At 36.5% G+C, this 21,506-nt stretch overlaps 1 protein-coding gene across 13 annotated transcripts in view; it reads right to left on the reverse strand.

Annotated features, from left to right (window-relative positions):
• The window catches only part of LCOR (ligand dependent nuclear receptor corepressor), a 133,542-nt gene that overhangs the window by 61,585 nt on the left and 50,451 nt on the right, over positions 1 to 21,506 (reverse strand). For 10 of the 13 annotated variants that reach the window (XM_027528605.1, XM_027528608.1, XM_027528607.1 and 7 more), the window contains 2 exons: positions 10,175 to 10,240; positions 9,762 to 9,841 (listed from right to left, as the gene is read on the reverse strand). The exons of 1 other annotated variant lie outside the window; for it this stretch is intronic. In XM_027528605.1, coding sequence (XP_027384406.1) covers positions 9,762 to 9,841; positions 10,175 to 10,240 — 146 coding nt within the window. Of the gene's footprint in view, positions 1 to 9,761; positions 9,844 to 10,174; positions 10,241 to 21,506 lie in introns of those variants that run through there. 2 more of the 13 variants (XM_027528611.1, XM_027528614.1) reach the window with 2 other exon arrangements.

The following is a 21,506-nucleotide window of genomic DNA, read 5'->3' on the forward strand; positions in this document are numbered from 1 at the left end:
GCTTTGCAAGTCACATACAGTCTCTGTAACACCTCATTCTTCCCCCTTCAAAACTACTTCTTTAAGCTTGTAGGCATTACAAAAACAGACTGTGGGCTGGATTTTCTGATCCCTGACAGAATATTAAAGTTCTCTAAGAACTATATAAAAGTAGCTCTACTGATCCCTGAAACAGCAAGGACATTACTGAATAAATGAAGCAACAAAATTGTATGAGCATGGTAGTTAGTTGTCAGGGCAATAAATAGTTAATAAAGTTAAACTTTAAACAAAAAATAAAGATTTAACATTTCTTAAAGTTTCTTTTCTAACTCTAAAGTTTGTCACCTTTGAGTTTGCCTGGGGGGAGTAAGAATGGGGGAGATCACTTACATAGCTGCTTATTTTCAAGACACAACATCTTAGGAAAAGTAATGAAAGAAAAAATAACAAGTTTCACTTGGGAAAGGTTAAGAAGGCCTAGACTTAAGAAGTGTGATACAAAACTGATGGGGTAACATTTTAGAGCTGTTCCTGTCAAAATTCAAGACCATTCCCACGCTGTAATGGGGTTCATTACAGCGTGGGAATTTCAGTTCAGTTCAGTCGCTCAGTCGTGTCCGACTCTTTGCGACCCCATGAATCGCAGCACGCCAGGCCTCCCTGTATATCACCAACTCCGGAGTTCACTCAAACTCACATCCATCGAGTTGGTGACGCCATCCAGCCATCTCATCCTCTGTTGTCCCCTTTTCCTCCTGCCCCCAATCCCCCTAGGATCAGAGTCTTTTCTAATGAGTCAACTTTTCGCATGAGGTGGCCAAAGTATTGGAGTTTCAGCTTTAGCATCAGTCCTTCCAAAGAACACCCAGGACTGATCTTCAGAATGGACTGGTTAGATCTCCTTGCAGTCCAAGGGACTCTCAAGAGTCTTCTCCAACACCACAGCTCAAAGGCATCTATACTTCGGCGCTCAGCTTTCTTCACAGTCCAACTTTCACATCCATACATGACCACAGGAAAAACCATAGCCTTGACTAGACGGACCTTTGTTGGCAAAGTAATGTCTCTGCTTTTGAATATGCTATCTATGTTGGTCATAACTTTTCTTCCAAGGAGTAAGCATCTTTTAATTTCATGGCTGCAGTCACCATCTGCAGTGATTCTGGAGCCCCAAAAAATAAAAGTCTGAGACTATTTCCACTGCTTCCCCATCTATTTGCCATGAAGTGATGGGGCCAGATGCCATGATCTTCGTTTACTGAATGTTGAGCTTTAAGCCAACTTTTTCAGTCTCCTCTTTCACTTTCATCAAGAGGCTTTTTAGTTCCTCTTCACTTTCTCCAAATTTAAATAGTGTTAAAAAAAAAAATCCATACCACATAGTAAATCTATGAATTAAAAGCATATGTATGCATGCAGGTTTTGTAATAATTATTTTTAAAAGACCTATGCAAGTAGAACATGGAGCTACAGCTACAGCCATGTCTGCTACCAATGGCTTACTGACATTTCAAGCAATAAGCTAGTAAGAGCTGACAAGATGCAACTCATTGATTCAAATGCCACTCTCCTATGCTTATTATTTTAAATGCCATCAAGTCTTAGGGAAAAGGACTCCACCATTTTACATGCCTGTATTTTTTAAGGTCAGTTATCTAAAAAGAAAGCTTCTTATTTTGTGTAAATTACTGCTTTTTACATTAACTAAATATGAATTGTTGGGCTTAATACAATGTTTACTGTATGTCAATGTTATCTTCGGGCTTCTCTGGTGGCTCAGCTGCTTAAGAATCCACCGACAATGTGGGAGACCTGAGTTGGGAAGATCCCCTGGAGAAGGGAATGGCTACCCACTTCAGTATTCTGGCCAGGAGAATTTCATGGACTGTATAGAGCATGGAGCCACAAAGAGTTGGACACAACTGAGTGACTTTCACTTTCAACATTATTTTCAATTTTGTTAAGCAGACCAATAGGTTAAAGAATAGGAAAATGACGAAGTTTGAAGCCTGCCTACATATCAAGAGTTAAATACAGTATTAAAAATGTCCAATAAATGTACCACAAATGATTCTTATCAGTATATCTAATTGTTATTATTGTACATGGAAATTAAGCCTAAAGTGCAAGTAGTAGCAAATGACTATTCAGTTCAGTTCAGTCGCTCAGTCATGTCCGACTCTCTGCGACCCCATAAATCAAAGCACTCCAGGCCTCCCTGTCCATCACCAACTCCCGGAGTTCACTCAAACTCACGTCCATAGAGTCAGTGATGCCATCCAGCCATCTCATCCTCTGTCGTCCCCTTCTCCTCCTGCCCCCAATCCCTCCCAGCATCAGAGTCTTTTCCAATGAGTCAACTCTTCACATAAGGTGGCCAAAGTACTGGAGTTTCAGCTTTAGCATCATTCCTTCCAAAGAACACCCAGGACTGATCTCCTTTAGAATGGACTGGTTGGATCTCCTTGCAATCCAAGGGACTCTCAAGAGTCTTCTCTGACACCACAGTTCAAAAGCATCAATTCTTCGGCGCTCAGCTTTCTTCACAGTCCAACTCTCACATCCATACATGACCACTGGAAAAACCATAGCCTTGACTAGACGGACCTTTGTTGGCAAAGTAATGTCTCCGCTTTTGAATATGCCATCTAGGTTGGTCATAACTTTCCTTCCAAGGAGTAAGCATCTTTTATTACTATTTTATTTAATTCACCAGGATCTATAATCAGAACCTGCTGTTAGTTTTTCTTCCGTTAGACATGTATAGTTTTTAAAACTATTTTCTTTTGCTAACTACTACCTTTTAAACATTACATGAGAATGAAGCAGGGAACTTTACTCTCAATGACAGAGCTCTGGTTCTGGGCAAGCAGGTTGTCAGTATTCCCTGGTGTCTCAGTGGTAAAGAATCTGCCTGCAATGCAGGAGACCAGGGTTTGATCCCTGGGTTGGGAAGATCCCCTGGAGGAGGAAATGGCAACCCACTCCAGTATTCTTGCCTGGAAAATCCCATGGACAGAGAAGCCTGGCCGGGTACAATCCACAGGGTCACACAGAGTCGGACATGACTGAAGCGACTAAGCAACAGCAACAAAGCAGGTTGGAGGATTTAAATCTCCTTTAATTTCATTAGCCACCAATATTCCATATGCAAGGAGGGATCCATTTTTTACTTCTCTGGTATACTCTGGTTTACCAAGAATCAGACTTTTATCAAATTTGCCAAATAACTAGTGTATCTGCTTAATTCTAACCACATAATATTGGATAGAACTGATCTCCAATTAATGATTTCTCTGAATCTCTATGTTTGTCTTAGGGGAAAAAAGTCCACAGACTGGGAGTATATATTAAAAAAACACAACACACACACACACACATGCATACACACAAATCACCCGCCTGCCCGCCAGAAAAAACTCTTTGATACTGAATCTTGGATGAGCACTGATTCACCGTGTCAAGTGGTTTTCCTTAATCTTTTAAAATAATATATATAAAAGCCTCTGGAAATACAACAAGGTTAGGTCTTGCAATTTAGATTTGTACACTTAACTTCATAAGTAATTAATCATGTACTAATGTCTGGTATTCATTCAACTTATCCTGTATTTATTTAAGTCTCCTACGTAAATAACTCTTAAACTTCTCAGATTTGCTTCTTCTTTCTCAGTCCTAACAGACAAGCACTATATTCATACATTTTTCTTCCACAGTTCCATTTACATAATAGGTACTGTGAATACTTATTGAGTTGTGGTTCTCTAGGACAAGATGACAGACAAGTCTTTATCAGCAGTGTTGAATATGCCCAAACTGATACATTCAGCATAAATACATGCTGTAGAATACAATCAGAAAATAATAACTTAGATTTAGCATCTGCTCTTACTATAAATTTCAATGTGCTAAAATTGAAATAAAAATTAAAATGTAAGAAGGATATCTCTAAAACTTCTAATTAGTGCATACTCACAAAAGAGGAAATGACGAAATGTTCAAAGTAAACACAACATGACAGGCTAATAATAGGCATGAAAAGTATCTAGTTACATGATTCCTGAGAATAGATGGGCACCGAAAGAGAGAGAATCTTGAAAGTGAAAAGTGAAAGTGAAGTCGCTCAGTCTAGTCCGCCTCTTTGTGACCCCATGGACTGTAGCCCGCCAGCTTCCTCCATCCATAGGATTTTCCAGGCAAGAATACTGGAGTGGGTGCCATTTCCTTCTCCAGGGGATCTTCTTGACTTACTCCAATCTTATTGCTGGTTACTTACAAAAATAAATTCTATGCCTCTCCTGTGTCTGTCTATCCAGACCTATATATTCTTCAAAAATGTACCACAAGTCCTAACTTCTTAGAACATTCTCCTAACATGATTGTCAAATACTGAACTTACTAATAATAGCCTTATAATAAACTTAAAGAGCATAAACAATTCATATTTGTATACAAAATCCCATCTCGCATTATCCTTAGTTATTAAAACATCCATAACTCTTTACAACAGCTATCTCCATCTCAGCCAAGTACAAGAATATCCATTATCATACACTGACTCATCGCTTAAAATTAGTCCATGTTTAAGGATATGAAACACTGAAAGTAATTTTTAATTCTTTCTCTCTCTCCAGTACTCCTTCACTACTATTGGATCAGCTCTTCATGCTATCAACACAACCCTACAATTAATAACAGCATCACAAGATAGCTTCTGACATAGAAATACAGGTGTATGTGTACATATATTTAAGTATTAACACACATATTTTGTAGCTCAGACAACTAAGGAGGTCTAGAAGCAATGATGTTCTAGTACAATGAGTATACCTAGTGTTTTGCTATCTTACACAATTTTCCAAATTAAAAAAACAAGGAAGAATGGATCAGTTCAGTTGCTCAGTCGTGTCCGACTCTTTGCGACCCCATGGACCGCATCACGCCAGGCCTCCCTGTCCATTACCAACTCCTGAAGTCTACCCAAACTCATGTCCATCAAGTCGGTGATGCCATCCAACCATCTCATTCTCTGTTGTCCCCTTCTCCTCCCGCCCCTAATCTTTCCCAGCATCAGGATACATGTATATTTATGGCTGAGTCTCTTCACTGGTCACCTGAAACTGTCAAAACACTGTTAATTGGCTATACCCCAAAGCAAAATGTTTTTGGTGTTTAAGAGAAAAAAAAAAGAAATGAGGATTCCTTGGCAAAATCCAAGGTTCTGATAGAGAAAGCAAAGGTAAGTGTGGAACAGTTTTCGGGGCAAAAAGGTAAAGACTGATAGAAACGTGATAAACAAAAAAAAAAGATGAAAAGCCAACCAGAATGGGCTTTCAATGGACAAATGTAAAACAACTCAAACTACAAAATAAATAATGATTGCAATAAATTATAATCCAAAGAACAAAATAAGAATTCATGAGTCAATACTGACAGGTAAACAACAAAAACATAAATAGGGAAGGGAAACATCTTCCTTACAGTAAGATTTCAACAAATAGAGTTTGAAGAAATAATAGAACTAGGGAAGCATCATTTGGTAAACACCATGCTAGTATTTTTTTTCAGACAAGATTAATCAATTGATGCTAAAATTATGATGAGAAAAAAATACTTACAAAATCTCAAAGTATGTCTCCACAAGATACCTATCAAGCACAAAAGGGAAAAAAGCAGAAACCCTACAGTATAGGAAACTTGGCAGACACAGTCTTAACCAAGTGATCAAATTAAACATCACCAAGTGTTTCCTGATATGGTGCACTAAGGATGACACCCCGTCAATTCTGTGCAATTCTTGCATAACCTGAATTCAATTATAAGGACTATCAGACAAACTGAGGAACCATGAGACAAATCAATTTGCTAGCATTCTTCAAAAGTGTCAACATCATGAAAGGCAAAGAAAAACAGAACTATTAGACTAAAGGAGACAAAGCAGACATGACAGCCATATAACAAAGTGTGGTCCTAGATTGACTCCCGGACCAGAAACATGACTCTATTGGGGTAACTGGTGAATTCTGAAAGATATGCAGATTACAGTACTTTATCAGTGTTTATCTCCTGATTTTTATCATTGTATTGTGGTTACATAAGACATTATCATTTGGGAAACCTAGGTATAGAGGAATTTATTATTTTTGCAAGTGTTTTATATATCTAAAATTATTTCAAAAAGAAGCTAAGAAAAAGTATAAAAGCCTCATAAGTGTATAGTACACAGAAAGCTTTTCGTGTATATACTTGGTGTATGTAAGCAGTCAAAACAGTTAGCTATAATATTATAATTCTCCAACCTCATTATGTACACTGACTTCTTATTCATTTAGTACACATTTTAGAGTATATACTACATGCCCAACAAACAGGAAAGGAAGGAAAGGGAGAAGCCAAGTAAGGCAGGCAGGTAGACACTCACTCGTTAATGGACTCCTAGCACAACTGAGACTGGCTATTTCAAATATACTCATGCCCCTTTACACTCTTATTCTCTTCCTCTTCCAAACTGAGTAATTTCAAATACCACTTAATTCTTACTCTACCATTTTCCATATTCATGTTTCTAGCTTTGTAATCAAAATCCACGTACTCTAAAAACTTGGATCCAATCCCAGCTATGCGACTTTGCCCTAACTCAGACTGATCCTTGCCATTTCTTTATCTGTAAAACTGGGATGGCTTTAACCAGCTTTATAACTAACTTTATAGGGATGTTGCTGTGAGAATTAAATGGGAGCAAATCAAAGTAACTGGCACATAGTAGGTGCTCAAAAATAGTTACTTGTCTTTCCCATACAAAATATATTTTCTAACTACTGAAGTGTAGATGAACAATCATTTTACTAATTTCTAGGTAAGTTCCTGTTATATTTTCCAAAAAGGCAACTTCATATTTTTCACTAGATATTTTTAAAGTGTTAGTTGCTCAGTCGTGTCCGACTCTTTGCAACCTCATGGTCAGTACCCCACCATGCTCCTCTGTCCATGGAATTCTCCAGGCAAGAACACTACAGTGGGTTGCCTTTCCCTTCTCCAGGGGATTTCCCTGACAGACCCAGGGATCAAACCCAGATCTCCTGCACTGCAGGCAGATAGATTCTTTGACCAACTGAGTCACCAAGAAAGGGCAGGTATTTTTGAAAGTAAATGTAAATAACGTATTTATTTTATCCATTCTAATAGTATCCAATGAAAATCAAATTAACTAAAAACAATTAGGAATAACCTGCATCTCATTCTTAAATATCAGACTAGTATTTCTAACAGCTTTTTCAAATATTACCTGGTATCTCACCATGCCAACCTCAAATCAAAATTCCAATATTGTGCTCTATGCTGCCACCTCTTGGCTGTTAACCACTCTCTCCCGTACTTCTTTCATTTTTGGAATCTTTCGGGCTTCCCTCAAAGCTCAGTCGGTAAAGAATCTGCCTTCAGTGCAGGAGACCTGGGTTCGATTCCTGAGTAGGGAAGATACTCCTGGAGAAGGAAATGGCAATCCATTCCAGTATTCTTGCATGGAAAATTCCATGGACAGAGGAGCCTGGCAGGCTACAGCCCATGGGGTTACAAGAGTCGGACACGACTTAGCGACTAAACCACCACCACCAAAGTCAGCCAAGTCTCAACCCAACGTAGGTATAATTAACTTTCAGATCTACTCCTTCTCAGATAAGATGCACAAATGTCTGGAAGAGTTTCAACACAATCACTTTCAATCTAACACAACTAAAGCTATGTATCTGACAAGTTATGTTTTCTAGGCTCTCTCTATGTTCAAAGACACAGACACTATGGCTGTCTCTGATAAAAACAAATGCCAAAGACAGGTAGTGAAAAGTCTAATGGAGAAGACTACCTTTTCCAGATCTAGCTGGCCTTTCAAACAAATATTCTTTCTAACTAGAATACTAACTAAAAATTACAGAACTACAAACAGTAAGAATAGCTGCTACATGGTTAAATGCCACATGGTTCCATGCCTTGCTATTTCTGTATTTTCTTCTAAAAATATTCATGAAGTATTTTATCCTCATATAGCAATGGGAAACTCAATCATATTACAAGAATATACTGTACTCTATTATTGACCACAGAAGAGCTTTCCTCCCAATCCTCTTCTGAAAAAAAAGGTAATCAATCATTGGCTCCTTCTGTACTGCCAAAATGCCTATTAAATAACTTGCTCAATAATTGGTCACAATATATATGAATGTACACACAAAGACACACAGTTTAAAATGATGAACTTAAACTTCATTGGTAGCTGCTTAATTTTCTGGTCTTTTCCAAACTGCAATAAATTTCAAAACACTTTACTCATTAATTCAATAAAAACAGACCATCCTGGATAGTCACAGCAATAATTTTTTCATGTACTTAAGCAAGAAAAAGATGCCATAAAAGAAGAACATTAAAATGCTCTTAAATTAGCTTTGATTTAAAGCAACCTGCCAACAACAGTAAATAATGGTAGAATGGCTATATGCAAGGGTACAAAATAGCATAAGTCATGGTCCGTGGTCTTCACAAGTTGACAATGTAGTCAGGAACACAAGACTCAAACACAGAAGAGGATTAATAACAGAAAGCAGAATATTAATTGACAAATAATTGGTGTAATATTTACCACAACAGTGTGAAGTGTTGAAACAGCAGTAAGAGCAGAGGTATACCATTTATAAGAAAGGAGAATTAAGGTAAGACTAAGAGCAAGCAGAATTTCAAGCTTTAAAGAACAAGTGCAATGGCCTAGTCCAAATGGTAAAAGTACGTCGTTTACTATAAATGATCAGACCAATTTTGCGTAGAAGACTAGTAGTATTGGTAAGAGAAGTGGACCAAACTGGGAGGGTACTGAGACTCTGAGCATTAGGCTAATGAATCCCAAAGACAACTGTAAAGTCACCAGAGACTGAGTGTGGGTTAACATTTCCATACTACTCAAAGAGTGAGGGTTACAGGAAGGCAGGGAGGAGAAGGGTTTAACCACGTACCAGTGTTTAACACACTGACAAAAACTGAGAGAGAGGAATCATTATTTCAGTAGCCCAGAAAAATGCTAATGGTCTGAACTACGGTGATGACTGTGAAAAGAGAAAAAGAATGATATTCAATACAAAGAAGAACTGATACAACTTCGTCAATGATTTGAAGTCAGAAGTGTACAAGGAAAAGGAAGGAATTAAAAATGTTTTAAACATTTCCATGGAACAGAAATACCATGAAAAGAAACATAAGACTGTAAAATTATAAATAATTTCCAACAACTTTAATGTCTAAACCAAAATTCTTTTTATGTTTAACACAAAGCAATAAAACAAGAGAAACCCTAAGGTACAGCCAGTTTCTACACCTGAATATAAACAGCATCCATGCTCAAGTATTATGAAGAAACATAAGACGGCATAAACCACAGTCCATCGTAAGTCTACATGAATTAATAACTACTTGATCTAGGTGCTTGTTACTGTATAAATGACTCCCACTACATGAATTACATTTCATATTTAAAATAACACAACAGTTTGAGACCTAGTTAATTATTCTGTCTAGTGAACTACATAAATAGGGCATTGCATGTTGGGATATAGATTTCTCAACAGACTAAACAGAATAGAAACCGTCTAAATCGCTAAACCGAGTTATTATCAAATCCTTTATAAATGAACATGGAACCTGTACTCCTACAAATTCTCCAACAAAGTAACCAAGTTTTGGGAAAATAAAATCTACAAAATACCACTCTAGACAAGTTTCACAAGTTTCTTGGTTACCTTTACTTTATCTCTTCTCAAGCAACAGAATAGACAATTTTCATCAAAAGTCCAATCAGAAATGCTTTCAGGTTCACAGTCTGCAAAAACAGTAGGAATAACAAATTAATAGTCACAAAAGAGGATTTTTCAGGAAACAAATGAGAACTAATTTCAAAAATATTATCTGGTTTAACTACACCAAAAATACAGGCTCCTTATCTGCAATAATTGTTCACTAGTTAATATACTTTATTCATAAGTATATTTGCATTATCACAGATAACTACATACAAAAAGATGCTTACATGGGTATAGCGTCATCCCACATAAAACTGTGAATAAAAAGGAGAAGGAGACTGGGGCTTAAGTCACCAAGATATCATTTATGTCACCAGGAAGAATTTGAAATACCAAAGAAAGATTTTGAATACCTTTAAATAAACTGAGATCTTTTAATAATGCAGGTCCAAACAGCCCTTCAAGAATACTTTCAAACCCTGAAAGGATGAAAAAAATTCATTATTACAATAATATTCCCTACAGTAATTTTAACCTAGTTGCATGAAAAAATGATGGTGCTTTCCTTCCATTCTCAGGACCTCCAGATTATTATTGAAAGGATGCTGAGGAGAGTGTCAATGACGAATCTAAAAGGAGTATTTGCATTTTCGTCAGTGATTAACACTCAATACAAATTCACAACCCATTCAAGGACAATACAAAACAACAGTAGAAATAACCAATGAAGGAATGTAAATTCATGAGGTCTCTTACCATCTTACAAAATTCCAAATACCTCTTTACATAAACTTTCAAACTTCATTTTAAGAGGCACCTTTCCAAATGAGTCAAACTGCTTCAAAATTTTCAGTGTTCTGGGTTAATCTAAACAGCGTATTTCTGAATCTGAACTGAGTTAATAGATTCTTCAATCTAACAGTTTTTTAAGAAGGAAAAGCCTCACTGAAAACAACATTTGTATCACAAAAAGAAAAAGACTTTTGTCATTAGTTCACACTGCCACAGTAACTACTGGGTCTATTTATGAACCACTGATTACACACAAAAAGAGAGACAAAGAGAATTCAAAGATACCTATACACAGATGTTTAGAAAATGAAAACAAAATTAAACTTTTCTAATATATTACCTCAAATACCACTGATTAACTCAATGAAAAACAAGTTAAAAAATATCTTTGTCACCTTGCTGTCTTCTATATTAAGAGTAAGGAGGAAAATGCAAAAGAGAAGCCAACTGTACCTTCATACAACACAACAAATAATGGGTTAGTAAAGCAGTTTCCAAACTCTATGTATCATGACCTCATTTGGAGCTCAAGTAAGTAAAACAAGAGGCCTATAAATAAATGTCCTTTAAACATGACCTTAAGAAAGAAAGAAATGGTCTTGTGCATTCAATGTCCACATTTCAAATGTACAGAAATATTACTGTAATTAAGAAAATATGTAAGTTTGACTGAATTCCTCGTAGTTTGGGCCACTATGCATTTTGTCATATAATCTGATTATCACCTAAGGGTTTACAATTTTTTTTAATTGTTAAAAAGTACCCCCATGTTCAAAAGTGAGGGAACCACTAATTTAAAATCCTATAGCCTGGTGGGCACATGAGGCCCACAAACAGGGACGTTTCCTAACCACAAATACAATCACCAGAAAGAGTGTGGGAAGTAAGCGGGTAAGAAAGATGGTCCCAAGAAACAGTATCTTATCTCCTTATAAGAGTAACACTGTACTGTAAAGGATTCCTCTGTCCTTAATATTAAGTCATCATATTCAATAGGGTAAACCCTAGAGTTTGTACCATCTACACTGTAGTTACTTGACTTTCCTATACTATTTTCATGATTTCTAGATTCTAGGTTTTTCATTTATTATTAACAATCAATTGTTTTTCAACTCTCTTTTGTTCTTCCCATCAAAATTATTCCAAGGACATTAACAAAACCAAACTACCCATTCAAACAAATGGAAAATATCTACCCTGTTTATTATTTGCCTACTATAATTAAAACTCTGTTCACTAAATTACTATGTCCTCTTTTCTCTACACTAGGGAGGATAAAGTGTTGGGCTAAGGTTTTTGAGGGTGGGAAGGTGGTGGTGAGGGAGTGAGAAGGAAATGCTAAGTACTGCCTATCCTGGGTCTGCAAACTAGATACTTTCAACACTAGCTTACAAAGAAAAAAAAAAAAATCCTGTAGCCTGCCTCTAGAGCCCTCTTACTCCCAAAATGGATTTCTAACTTCACAAATATTAATGAAAGTGTTTCAATATCTGGCAAGTACCAAGTACACACTGCAAATAACTAAAGGGGATTATGGGTGGCTCTTATTCTGAAGAGCAAATCTAATATGCTTTCACCTGGATTTATATGAAATAATAACAAATTCCAAATGTGTATGCTCAGCATAAATTCTTCAAAGGGAAAATGTAAATATAGCAAAAAATGATACTAAGAAAGAAAAAAATCAAATAAAAGCCTTGGTAGGTAAAATTTTAAAAATTACAAAAGATAAAAGAATTAGAAAGAATAGTAATAACATCAATAACACAAAAACACTAACAAAAATTGAATCACATTATCAAAGAACAGGAAAAGGGAAAGACCAAAAATAAACAAGAAAAAAAATCTGGTCATAAAAGCAAAGATTTAACCACAATTAATTTTGATCAAAACAGCAACTGTAAACAAGTCTTGCTCTTGTCTGCAACAATACATTAAACCACACAGATACTGATCAGATACCGTTAAGTCATATTTTGCCTACTCTGCTTAACTGAATTTAATGCCACTCAGTTTTATTAATATTAAATATTGAATTTAGCAGTTGCATAGCAACAAGGAATGTCTCATGTGCTATGCTTGACATTAACAAAAGGCAAATAAGAAAAGAATAAATGTATTCAAAATTTATACCATGATCTCATAGAAAAGCCATGAAGATCAACAACAAAATGCCAAGGAAAATTAAATACATAATGAAAAAGACAGCTATGTCATTATGTTCAATCACCAGGGCTTAAAACTCACCTGTATGTAACATATTACATGTAAAGAAATATTAATAATTTTATTGAGCATGACTACTGGCCAAAGAATCCCCATCCAACATTGCAACTGGAATGAAAGCTGGTCTCCAATCTCTTCTCACTGCAACCTCAAGACAATCACTGTGTCTTCAGATCGTCTTCCTAAAACACTACTCTAACAATGTGACCAACTGTTCAGCAAAATCATCCTTTGTTTTTAAAAACAAATCCCAAATTCCTAAGTCTAGCAATCAAAACCATTTATAATTAATAATTTGACCCTAACCTACCACTGACAGCCTTATTTCTCAAAACTTCCCTGCTCACTATCCCAGCTCCAACCAGGCTGGTATTCTAACGTGTTCAATCATCTACCATTTCTATGTCCTCATATTTTCTGAAGCCTTTTCATTTCACTTCTGCCCAAATATATTATCTCTGTCAAGGCATTCTTCAGTTTATTCAACAAATAGATATTTGCTTATCTAACATACATTAACCAAAAGCCTACCACCTATCAGGGACAGTGACAGGCACTGAATAGGTAGGCAATGATGAACAGACATGGTACCCGCCCTCAAGGAGACTGGGTTTCCAGTTTTCTCATCCTCAGAATTCACATTATCACTCCCTGTCTTTTAAATAAATGTTAATTGCCCTATGTTTTCTCTCTTCTATTAATATTACATGCAAAGCACTGTCTATGAAAGTATTCTGTAACATAAGAGTTGTCATAGGCTATCTAAACCCAGCTTCTGTTTTTCTTTCCATATGTTTAGGTCCTCAAGGAGATTTAATATGCCAAGAAGGCTAGGAAGGAAGGCCTTCCTGTTTCCCAGAATGTTCCTCTTATACTAGGGCTCTCTGGTTTTCAGTTTGATTTTAATAACCTACCTCTCAAAAACAAAAGACAGAAGATTAAAATTTCTCACATATTACCCTCTTCAATCTAAATCATATCTCTACTCTATTTCTAACCAAAATGGGAAAAGCAGATTATGAAAAGTAATGAGAGGAATGTATCAAATACACAGACAACTGAAGTAAGCAACAGCCTGTAGTTCTGAAATAAGAAAAATATCATAGATGGAATGAAAAAGTGGTTCACGTGTCTTGGGAACCTTTCCTGAGAGAACAGTACAATGATTATCAGTCTGAGAGACAATTTTCACATCAAGGTCTCCAAGCTCTTACAAAGCTTGGTGCCTGGTATTTAAAAAAAAAAGAGCTCAATCTTCAATATGGTATCATTATTTTATAAAATATCAGTTCAAAGGTGCTTGTTGGTAACAATCATCAGCGAGTATCTTAAAACACACAAAAAAAGAGACTGATAGTATCTGGAGTTTTTTGCTTAAAACTCAGGGTTTTAACTTGGGAATACCACACTTACCTTCTTTAAAAGTAAGCACCAAAATGAATAATCAAGAAGCACCAGATTACACAATCTTTTATACTCAATCCAAAGGAACAGAGGTAATTAAACCCTTTTTAATCAATGTTTCAGCTACTTTAAGGTATCTATCATACAACCAAAGCAGTCTGGATGAACTTCTACAGGTAAAGAGCCAAAACAAGGCTGTCTTCTCATTACTCTAGGCAATCCGCCCCTGCTGGACAATTACACGCATTAAGACTTCTTCCTCTTTCCCTGAGCACCTGCTCCCAGCCCACATCTGTGAGGAGCACATCTGCTGGCTCACTCACCATCCTGAGAATCACCCAGCACAAAAACTGATGAAAGAACCTGATAAGACACACACTAAAGACAAACAATAACCTAGTCAAGACTAACAGCCCAAACTGAAACAGAATTAATGAAGAAAAATACTAGAGGTTGAAAAAAATTAACAAATAGTGTTTCTATTGAAGCCAGGGAAAAATGGCATTTAAAACAAAAAGCAAGCTGCTCTAGAAAAGGAGTGCAGAATATGTATTTGGGGAAGAGAAAAAAAGAAAACCCAAACTGCCAAAATAACCAAATAAAGTATTAAACAGAAAAATATACAACCAATTAGCGATTTTAAAAAATTCAAGAAATGTCCTCATGCTGCTGCTGCTGCTGCTAAGTCACTTCAGTCGTGTCCGACTCTGTGCGACCCCATAGACAGAAGCCCACCAGGCTCCCCATAATGCATAGTAAATCTGAAGTCAAAGAAATCATGTGAAAAAGATTAGAGATGAGGAGGAGGCCAGGACATTCAGGATCTGTGAAAGAGGATTTCCAGAACAAGAAAGAGCAAATACTAAAAATTTTCAAAAATTAAATTTAAGAAATGGGGTGGGATGAAGGGGGAAGACGAGAACAAAAAGAAAACTTCCTGATGTTGAATACTGTTATGCATCTTCATAGTTAATGTGTTTTGAGAAGTCCTGGGCAGAATACTCAGGGGGAAAAAAGCATATTGATACATGTAACTCTCCCAGCAGAATATCTGAATTTCAAAAATAAAAGTAAAGCTCCAAAATTAGGGGAAATTTTTACTTAATTTACACAAAATAAGAGGAAAGAGATTCAGAATGACAGTCATTTCATCAGTAAAAGTAAATGCTAAAAGCCAATGGAGCTATGTTTACAAAATTCTGAAGGTTAAAAAAAAAATGTTTAAAGCCAATCTATTATTCACAGATATGGATAAAATAAAAATACTAGATATGCTCTGATTTAAAAAGTAAGACATCCATTTACTTGGGTACTAGTAACAGTTAAAGTAGTCGAGCTAAAATAAAAAATTCAGAACAAAGACCTCCTAAAAACGACAAACACTTTATATAAAAAATAACAGTGTATGGCTGAGTTCCTTTGCTGTTCACCTGAAACTCGCAACATTGTTTGTTAATCGGCTATATCCCAATACAAAATAAAAAGTTAAAAACAAATAATGGCAAGCAATGTACCAGCAAAACTAACAGTTAAGTATAAACACTTGTTACTAATATGAGGCGATTCAGTTTAATACAAGAGATAAAGAATTCTTTAAACACAATATAATTTTTAAAATTAATGATTTAGGAATAACATCCCAAACTATTTCAAAAAATCTTAGGTGAAGAAGAGTAAATAAAGTATGCTTAGATGAAGTGTGCATGCAGGATGAGGGAATAATTTATAATAGTCATTACTCTTTGATGTTAATAAGAAAATGTAGGTTTAACATAAATTTGCTTTAGAATGTATGGATAAGGCTGAAGAATTTCCAATCACCGGAGGAAATAAACAACAACAAAGAACAACTACAAAAGGAAGTAAAATTTAAAACTAAACAAAAAGTAAGCATGCTAAACAAGAAACAAAAAAAAAACAATTTCAGGAAAAATATCAAACGTGTAAATATTACAATAAATATTAATCAATTAAATTAACTAAGCAAAAGAGAAAAAAGTGACAAGGCATAGCATGAGCTTCCCTGTCTCTGGTAAAGAATCTGCCTTCCAATGCAGCAGACACAAGTTCGATCCCTGGGTTGGGAAGATATAGAGAAGCGAATGGCAAGCCCCTCCAGTATTCTTGCCTGGGAAATCCCATAGACAGAGGAGCCTGGTGAACCATGGGGCTGCTGAAGAGTGGGACATGACTGAGTGACTGAACAACAGGGCCTGGTAGCATGCAGTTCATAACAGACTCAGAGTGACACAGGTATGTTACCCCAAAGAGGGAGGCTCAGCTGTGAGAAAAGTGTAAGAAGATAAGAAGAAAGCAATAGAGATGGCAGTAACAATCAGGAAAAGAATTATTCAAGGATAAAAGAATAAAACATAGATAACTAATAAGAACCTACTGTACAACAGGGAACTCTACTCAATACTCGGTAATGGCCTACATGGAAAAATAATTTTTAAAAAAGAGTGGATATATGGATATGTATAACTGATCCACTTTGCTGTACACGTGAAACTAACACAACAGTCCAGTAAGAATTTAAAAAAGAAAAAAAAGCATATAACAAAAAAGTGAAGAATTTTTCTATTACTAAAGGGCTAATCTATTTCATGAGTGAAACTGACCTATGATTTTCTTTCTTACATGCCTGGTTTGACAAATATCCTTCTAGAAAGAACTGAGATATATTTCCTTTTTTCCTACTTTCTGGAGGAGGTGACAGAAAAGTTGGAAGCTTTCTTCCTTAAAAAAAGTAGGGAGGAACTCACATGTAAAGCATTCTGGGGTTATTCTCTTTGTTTTAACTATTAAGTTTATTTAATAGTTATAGAACTATTCAAGCTTTTTATTTCTTGAGTCAGTTTTTGGGAAGTTATATTTTTCTTTAATTTAAAAATTACTGGCATATGATTGATAGTATTTCCCCTTATCATTTTGAAAGCAGTGGCAAAATATACATAATATAAAATTTATAATTTTAATCATTTTTACATTTACTATTGCATAAAATTTTACACTGTTGGCACCATCATCCATCTCCAGTACTTCTTTCATTTTGCTGAAGAAGAAAACTGGAGCTATGTACTACATAGTGGAAGAGTAACTGTTTGCTTCTACTCCCAGTCTTGCCAGCCACCATTCTACTTTGTCTGTACAAGCTCAATATATATGATATTTTAAAATGATAATATCATCAGGGGAACACTGTAAAACAGGTATTATTGCTATTACCTAATATATGTAAGAAAATAGAAAATCAAAGCAGCTATTTTTTTTTTTTTCATTTAACTACAAAGACACGGACCCTCGGTTTAAAACCAAGCCAGTGACTCTATGAAGTCCAGGCTTTTCACTTCTTCACCCAACATACTAATGACATCTCTTAATTTTTAGTTCATCTGACTACTTAAAACATTCCCTACATCACCAAATCTACCAAAAACCATCCTTCACACTGCCATCAAACCTCTCCCATCTTTTCTCAGTTTTAAAAATCTCTGATAGCTTTCCACTGACAATACTGAAGACTTCAAATTCCTGGCTGGCATGCAAGATCACTGAGGGTCTGTCTAGTTCCAAACCACTTTTCTGTCTGCCCTGCCATTTTCTTTCTACATATTCTATGCTCTGGCCAGACTGATTTATCAGTCATTACACACATGTCAGTGCTTCCATGCCTTTAAAGCACAGCAAGCCTTCTGCCCAGAATGTTCCCCTGCAACCCGTAATCTAGTTAATTTTAAGGCATCCTTTATCTCAGTCCAAAATCTCAGGCAAAGTTAGGAACATCTCCATCAGTGCTGAAGTCGCACTGCTAGAAAACTATACTTCAGTTAAAAAAAAAATAAAAATTGGGGGGCAGGGTGGATTTTACCTACTAGATTTTTGAGCAAAGATCAGGAACCTATTCTTCTTTTTCTTAACATCAGCCTGCCTGTTCCCAAACTGCAGTCAGTAAGTGTTAGTTGGATAAATACAAATATACCCTTCTATTTACCTCATGGGTTTAATATTTTAAAATGACTCATTTTGTGAGTCTAGCATGTTGAAGACCTAAAGAAACAGATATAAATGAAACAGAAGAGCAACCGATATCAAATGGAAAAAGGTTCCTATACCTATGAACTAAAACCAGACATTAATTAAGGCTTGCTTTGCCAGCCCATGAACAGAGATGACAGGCACACTTTTGTGTGCAAAGCTGTAATCACAGCAAAGACAGAAATAAATCGAGAGAGATGAAGTCCTGAAAAACAGTGGTATTAGTACATTAAGGAGGGAAAATACAACTCGAGTAAGCTGGAACATTACCCAAATAATTCCATATAATTATATTTACATATATTATGCCATAAATGAGACTCCATGATGTTAAGTAGCCAAAATTGCAAAGGTAGAAAGTAACTAGGTCAGTTGGATTTAGTTCTTTGGAAATTCAAGGGCAGTTTTGGTTCATTTTTTCTGTTATATCAAACTGTCTTGGGTACAGTAATTATGCTAAAAAGAAGCCATTTAAATGCAAATCTGAAGTTGATTAGGAATGAGTCAATTAACATCAGGAGTTCACAATCTGTGGGCCACAATTCCTTAGAGGAACTCAGTCATTAGAAGGTCAGTACATCCACATGAGCACTGTTTGCAAATTAAATAAAAATGTGCTTGCACATACAGCCGCTACTTTTCTAAATGCATTTTTTGCTGTGAACAAAATGCATTATTTCTTTAAAAAGCATTACTGAATTCATAATAGCCCTGGCATTACATATTTTCTCAAAGATACTAAAACTATTGTTCGAGAGTTCAGTAATTTTTTTTTTAAAGTTCTGTTGTTTCTGAGGCTCTTGTCCTTGTTGGACTATAGATATTTATTTACTTATATTTATTGAGCACATACTATGAGTCAGTCACTACTGATGCAGCTGTGAACACCACAGACAAAAGTTCCTATCTGGAACTCTAATTCTGGCAGAGGAGATAAAAATATATAAATAATGATGACAATGACAATGAATAATAATGAGGTAAAGATAAGTAAGAGAAGAACTGGTCGAAGGATATAGCAGACTGGTGGTGGGGGTGGGGGTGGGCAATAACTAAACTCTGAAAAACCATTACTGGTAACACTGAGAAATGCGGAGGAAAAACTGAGTAGGGTGGAGAATTCTTAGGTCCGGAAAAGACTCTTAAGAGGCTGAATTTTTGAGCACTGAATGAACTGAGTGAGCAAGTCATCTAGATATTCAAGACAAAGGAACGTTCTAGACAAGGGGAACAGCACTGAAGCAGTGAAGGGTACGAAGTATGGTATATCTGAGAAACAGCAAGAAAATTGGTGTGGTCTGAGCAAAGTAAGAAAGCAGGAGACAAGACAGATATCTAGAGGCAGGATCACAGAGGCTACGTGAGAGGATTGGGATCTGAATTTAACAGAAATTCACTAATTTTATATCTGGTAGTGACAGAAGTAATATGACCAGATTTATATTGTTTAAGTTCACCAGGTGGCTGCACAGATAACTGATAATGAGTAAAGTATTATAATGAGACTATTACAACAGCCTTCGCAAGAAATAATGGTGACAACCAGAGTGGCAGTGGTGGAGGCAGAAATGAGTGAAAGGATACAGAGTATAACCTGAGGATTAAACCAACTTGCTTTGATGATGCACTAGCAGAATGAGGGAGAGGACACTTAGGCTTTATTTGGTCTGAGAACTGGGTAAATGGTAATGTAACTTTCTAAGAGAAGACTGGAGGAGAAACAAGTGGAATAGAGAAATTTAGTTCAGTTTTGGACACGTTAAATCTAACTTGTCTCTTGGAAATCAAAGTGGGTCTGTGCAGGAAACAACTGGATGAGTGAGTTTGAAATAGGAGACAATGGGATCAGGATATAAAACTGGAAATCATCTAAGTACAGACAGAACTTAAAGCTTTAGAAATACATGAGATCATATCTGGGCTTCCCAGGTGGTGTAAGTGCTAAAGAACCCACCTGCCAATTAAGGAGACGTAAGAGATATAGGTTTGATCCCTGGGTTGGAATGATCTGGAGAAGGGCATGGCAACCCACTCCAGTATTCTTGCCTGGAGAATCCCATGGACAGAGCCTGGTGGGCTACAGTCCATAGGGCTGAAGAGTCAGACATGAGCGAAGTGACTTGGCATGCACGAACAAGATCTTATCCACTCAATGAGGGTATTTAAAAAGGAAAAGAAACCCAATCAAAAAATGGGCAGAAGACATAAACAGACATTTCTCCAGAAAAGACATACAGATGGCCAATAAGCACATGAAATGATGCTTACCATCACTATTTATTAGAGAAATGTAAATAAAACCTATAACGAAGCATCACCTCACCCTGATCAGAATGGCCATCATCAGAAAGTTCACAAGTAATAAATGCTGATGAGGTTGTGGAGAAAAGAGTATCCTCCTACAGTAGTTGATGGGAGTGTAAATTGATGCAGCCACTATGATAGGAAAACAGTATGGAGATTCCTGTAAAAACTCTAGTTGCCATATGATCAAGCAATCGGACTCCTAACATCCATCTGGATAAAACGCTAATTCAAGATGATACATGCACTCCCCAATGTTCACAGCAGCACTATTTACAACAGCCAAGACATGGGAGCAACCTAAATGTTCATTAAAAGATGAATGGACAAAGAAGATATACGTATCAGATATATCTATCAGTTCAGTTCAGTTGCTCAGTCGTGCCTGCCCTTTGCAACCCCATGGACTGCAGCACGCCAGGCCTCCCTGTCCATCATCAACTCCCGGAGTTTTCTCAAACTCATATCCACTGGGTCGGTGATGCCATCCAACCATCTCATCCTCTGTCGTCCTTTTCTCCTCCCACCTTCAATCTTTCCCAGCATCAGGGTCTTTTCCAATGAGTCAGCTCTTCACATCAGGTGGCTGAAGTACTGGAGTTTCAGCTTCAGCATCAGTCCTTCCAATGAATATTCAGGACTGATTTCCCTTGGGATGGACTGGTTGGATCTCCTTGCAGTCCAAGGGACTTTCAAGAGTCTTCTCCAACACCACAGTTCAAAAGCATCAATTCTTCATTGGTTTGCTTTCTTTAAAGTCCAACTCTCACATCCGTACGTGACTACTGGGGAACCATAGCTCTGACTAGATGGATCTACTCAGTCACAAAAAAGAATGAAATTTGGGGAATTCCCTTGTGGTCCAGTGGTTAGGACTTCGCACTTCCACTTCAGAGGGCACAGGTTTAATCCCTGGTCAGGGAACTAAAATCCCATACGCTGCAAACAATAAATAATACCGAGTTCTATTTGCTTTAGAAA

The sequence above is a fragment of the Bos indicus x Bos taurus genome, chromosome 26 (assembly GCF_003369695.1).
Source record: "Bos indicus x Bos taurus breed Angus x Brahman F1 hybrid chromosome 26, Bos_hybrid_MaternalHap_v2.0, whole genome shotgun sequence".
NCBI classification, from domain to species: Eukaryota; Metazoa; Chordata; class Mammalia; order Artiodactyla; family Bovidae; genus Bos; species Bos indicus x Bos taurus.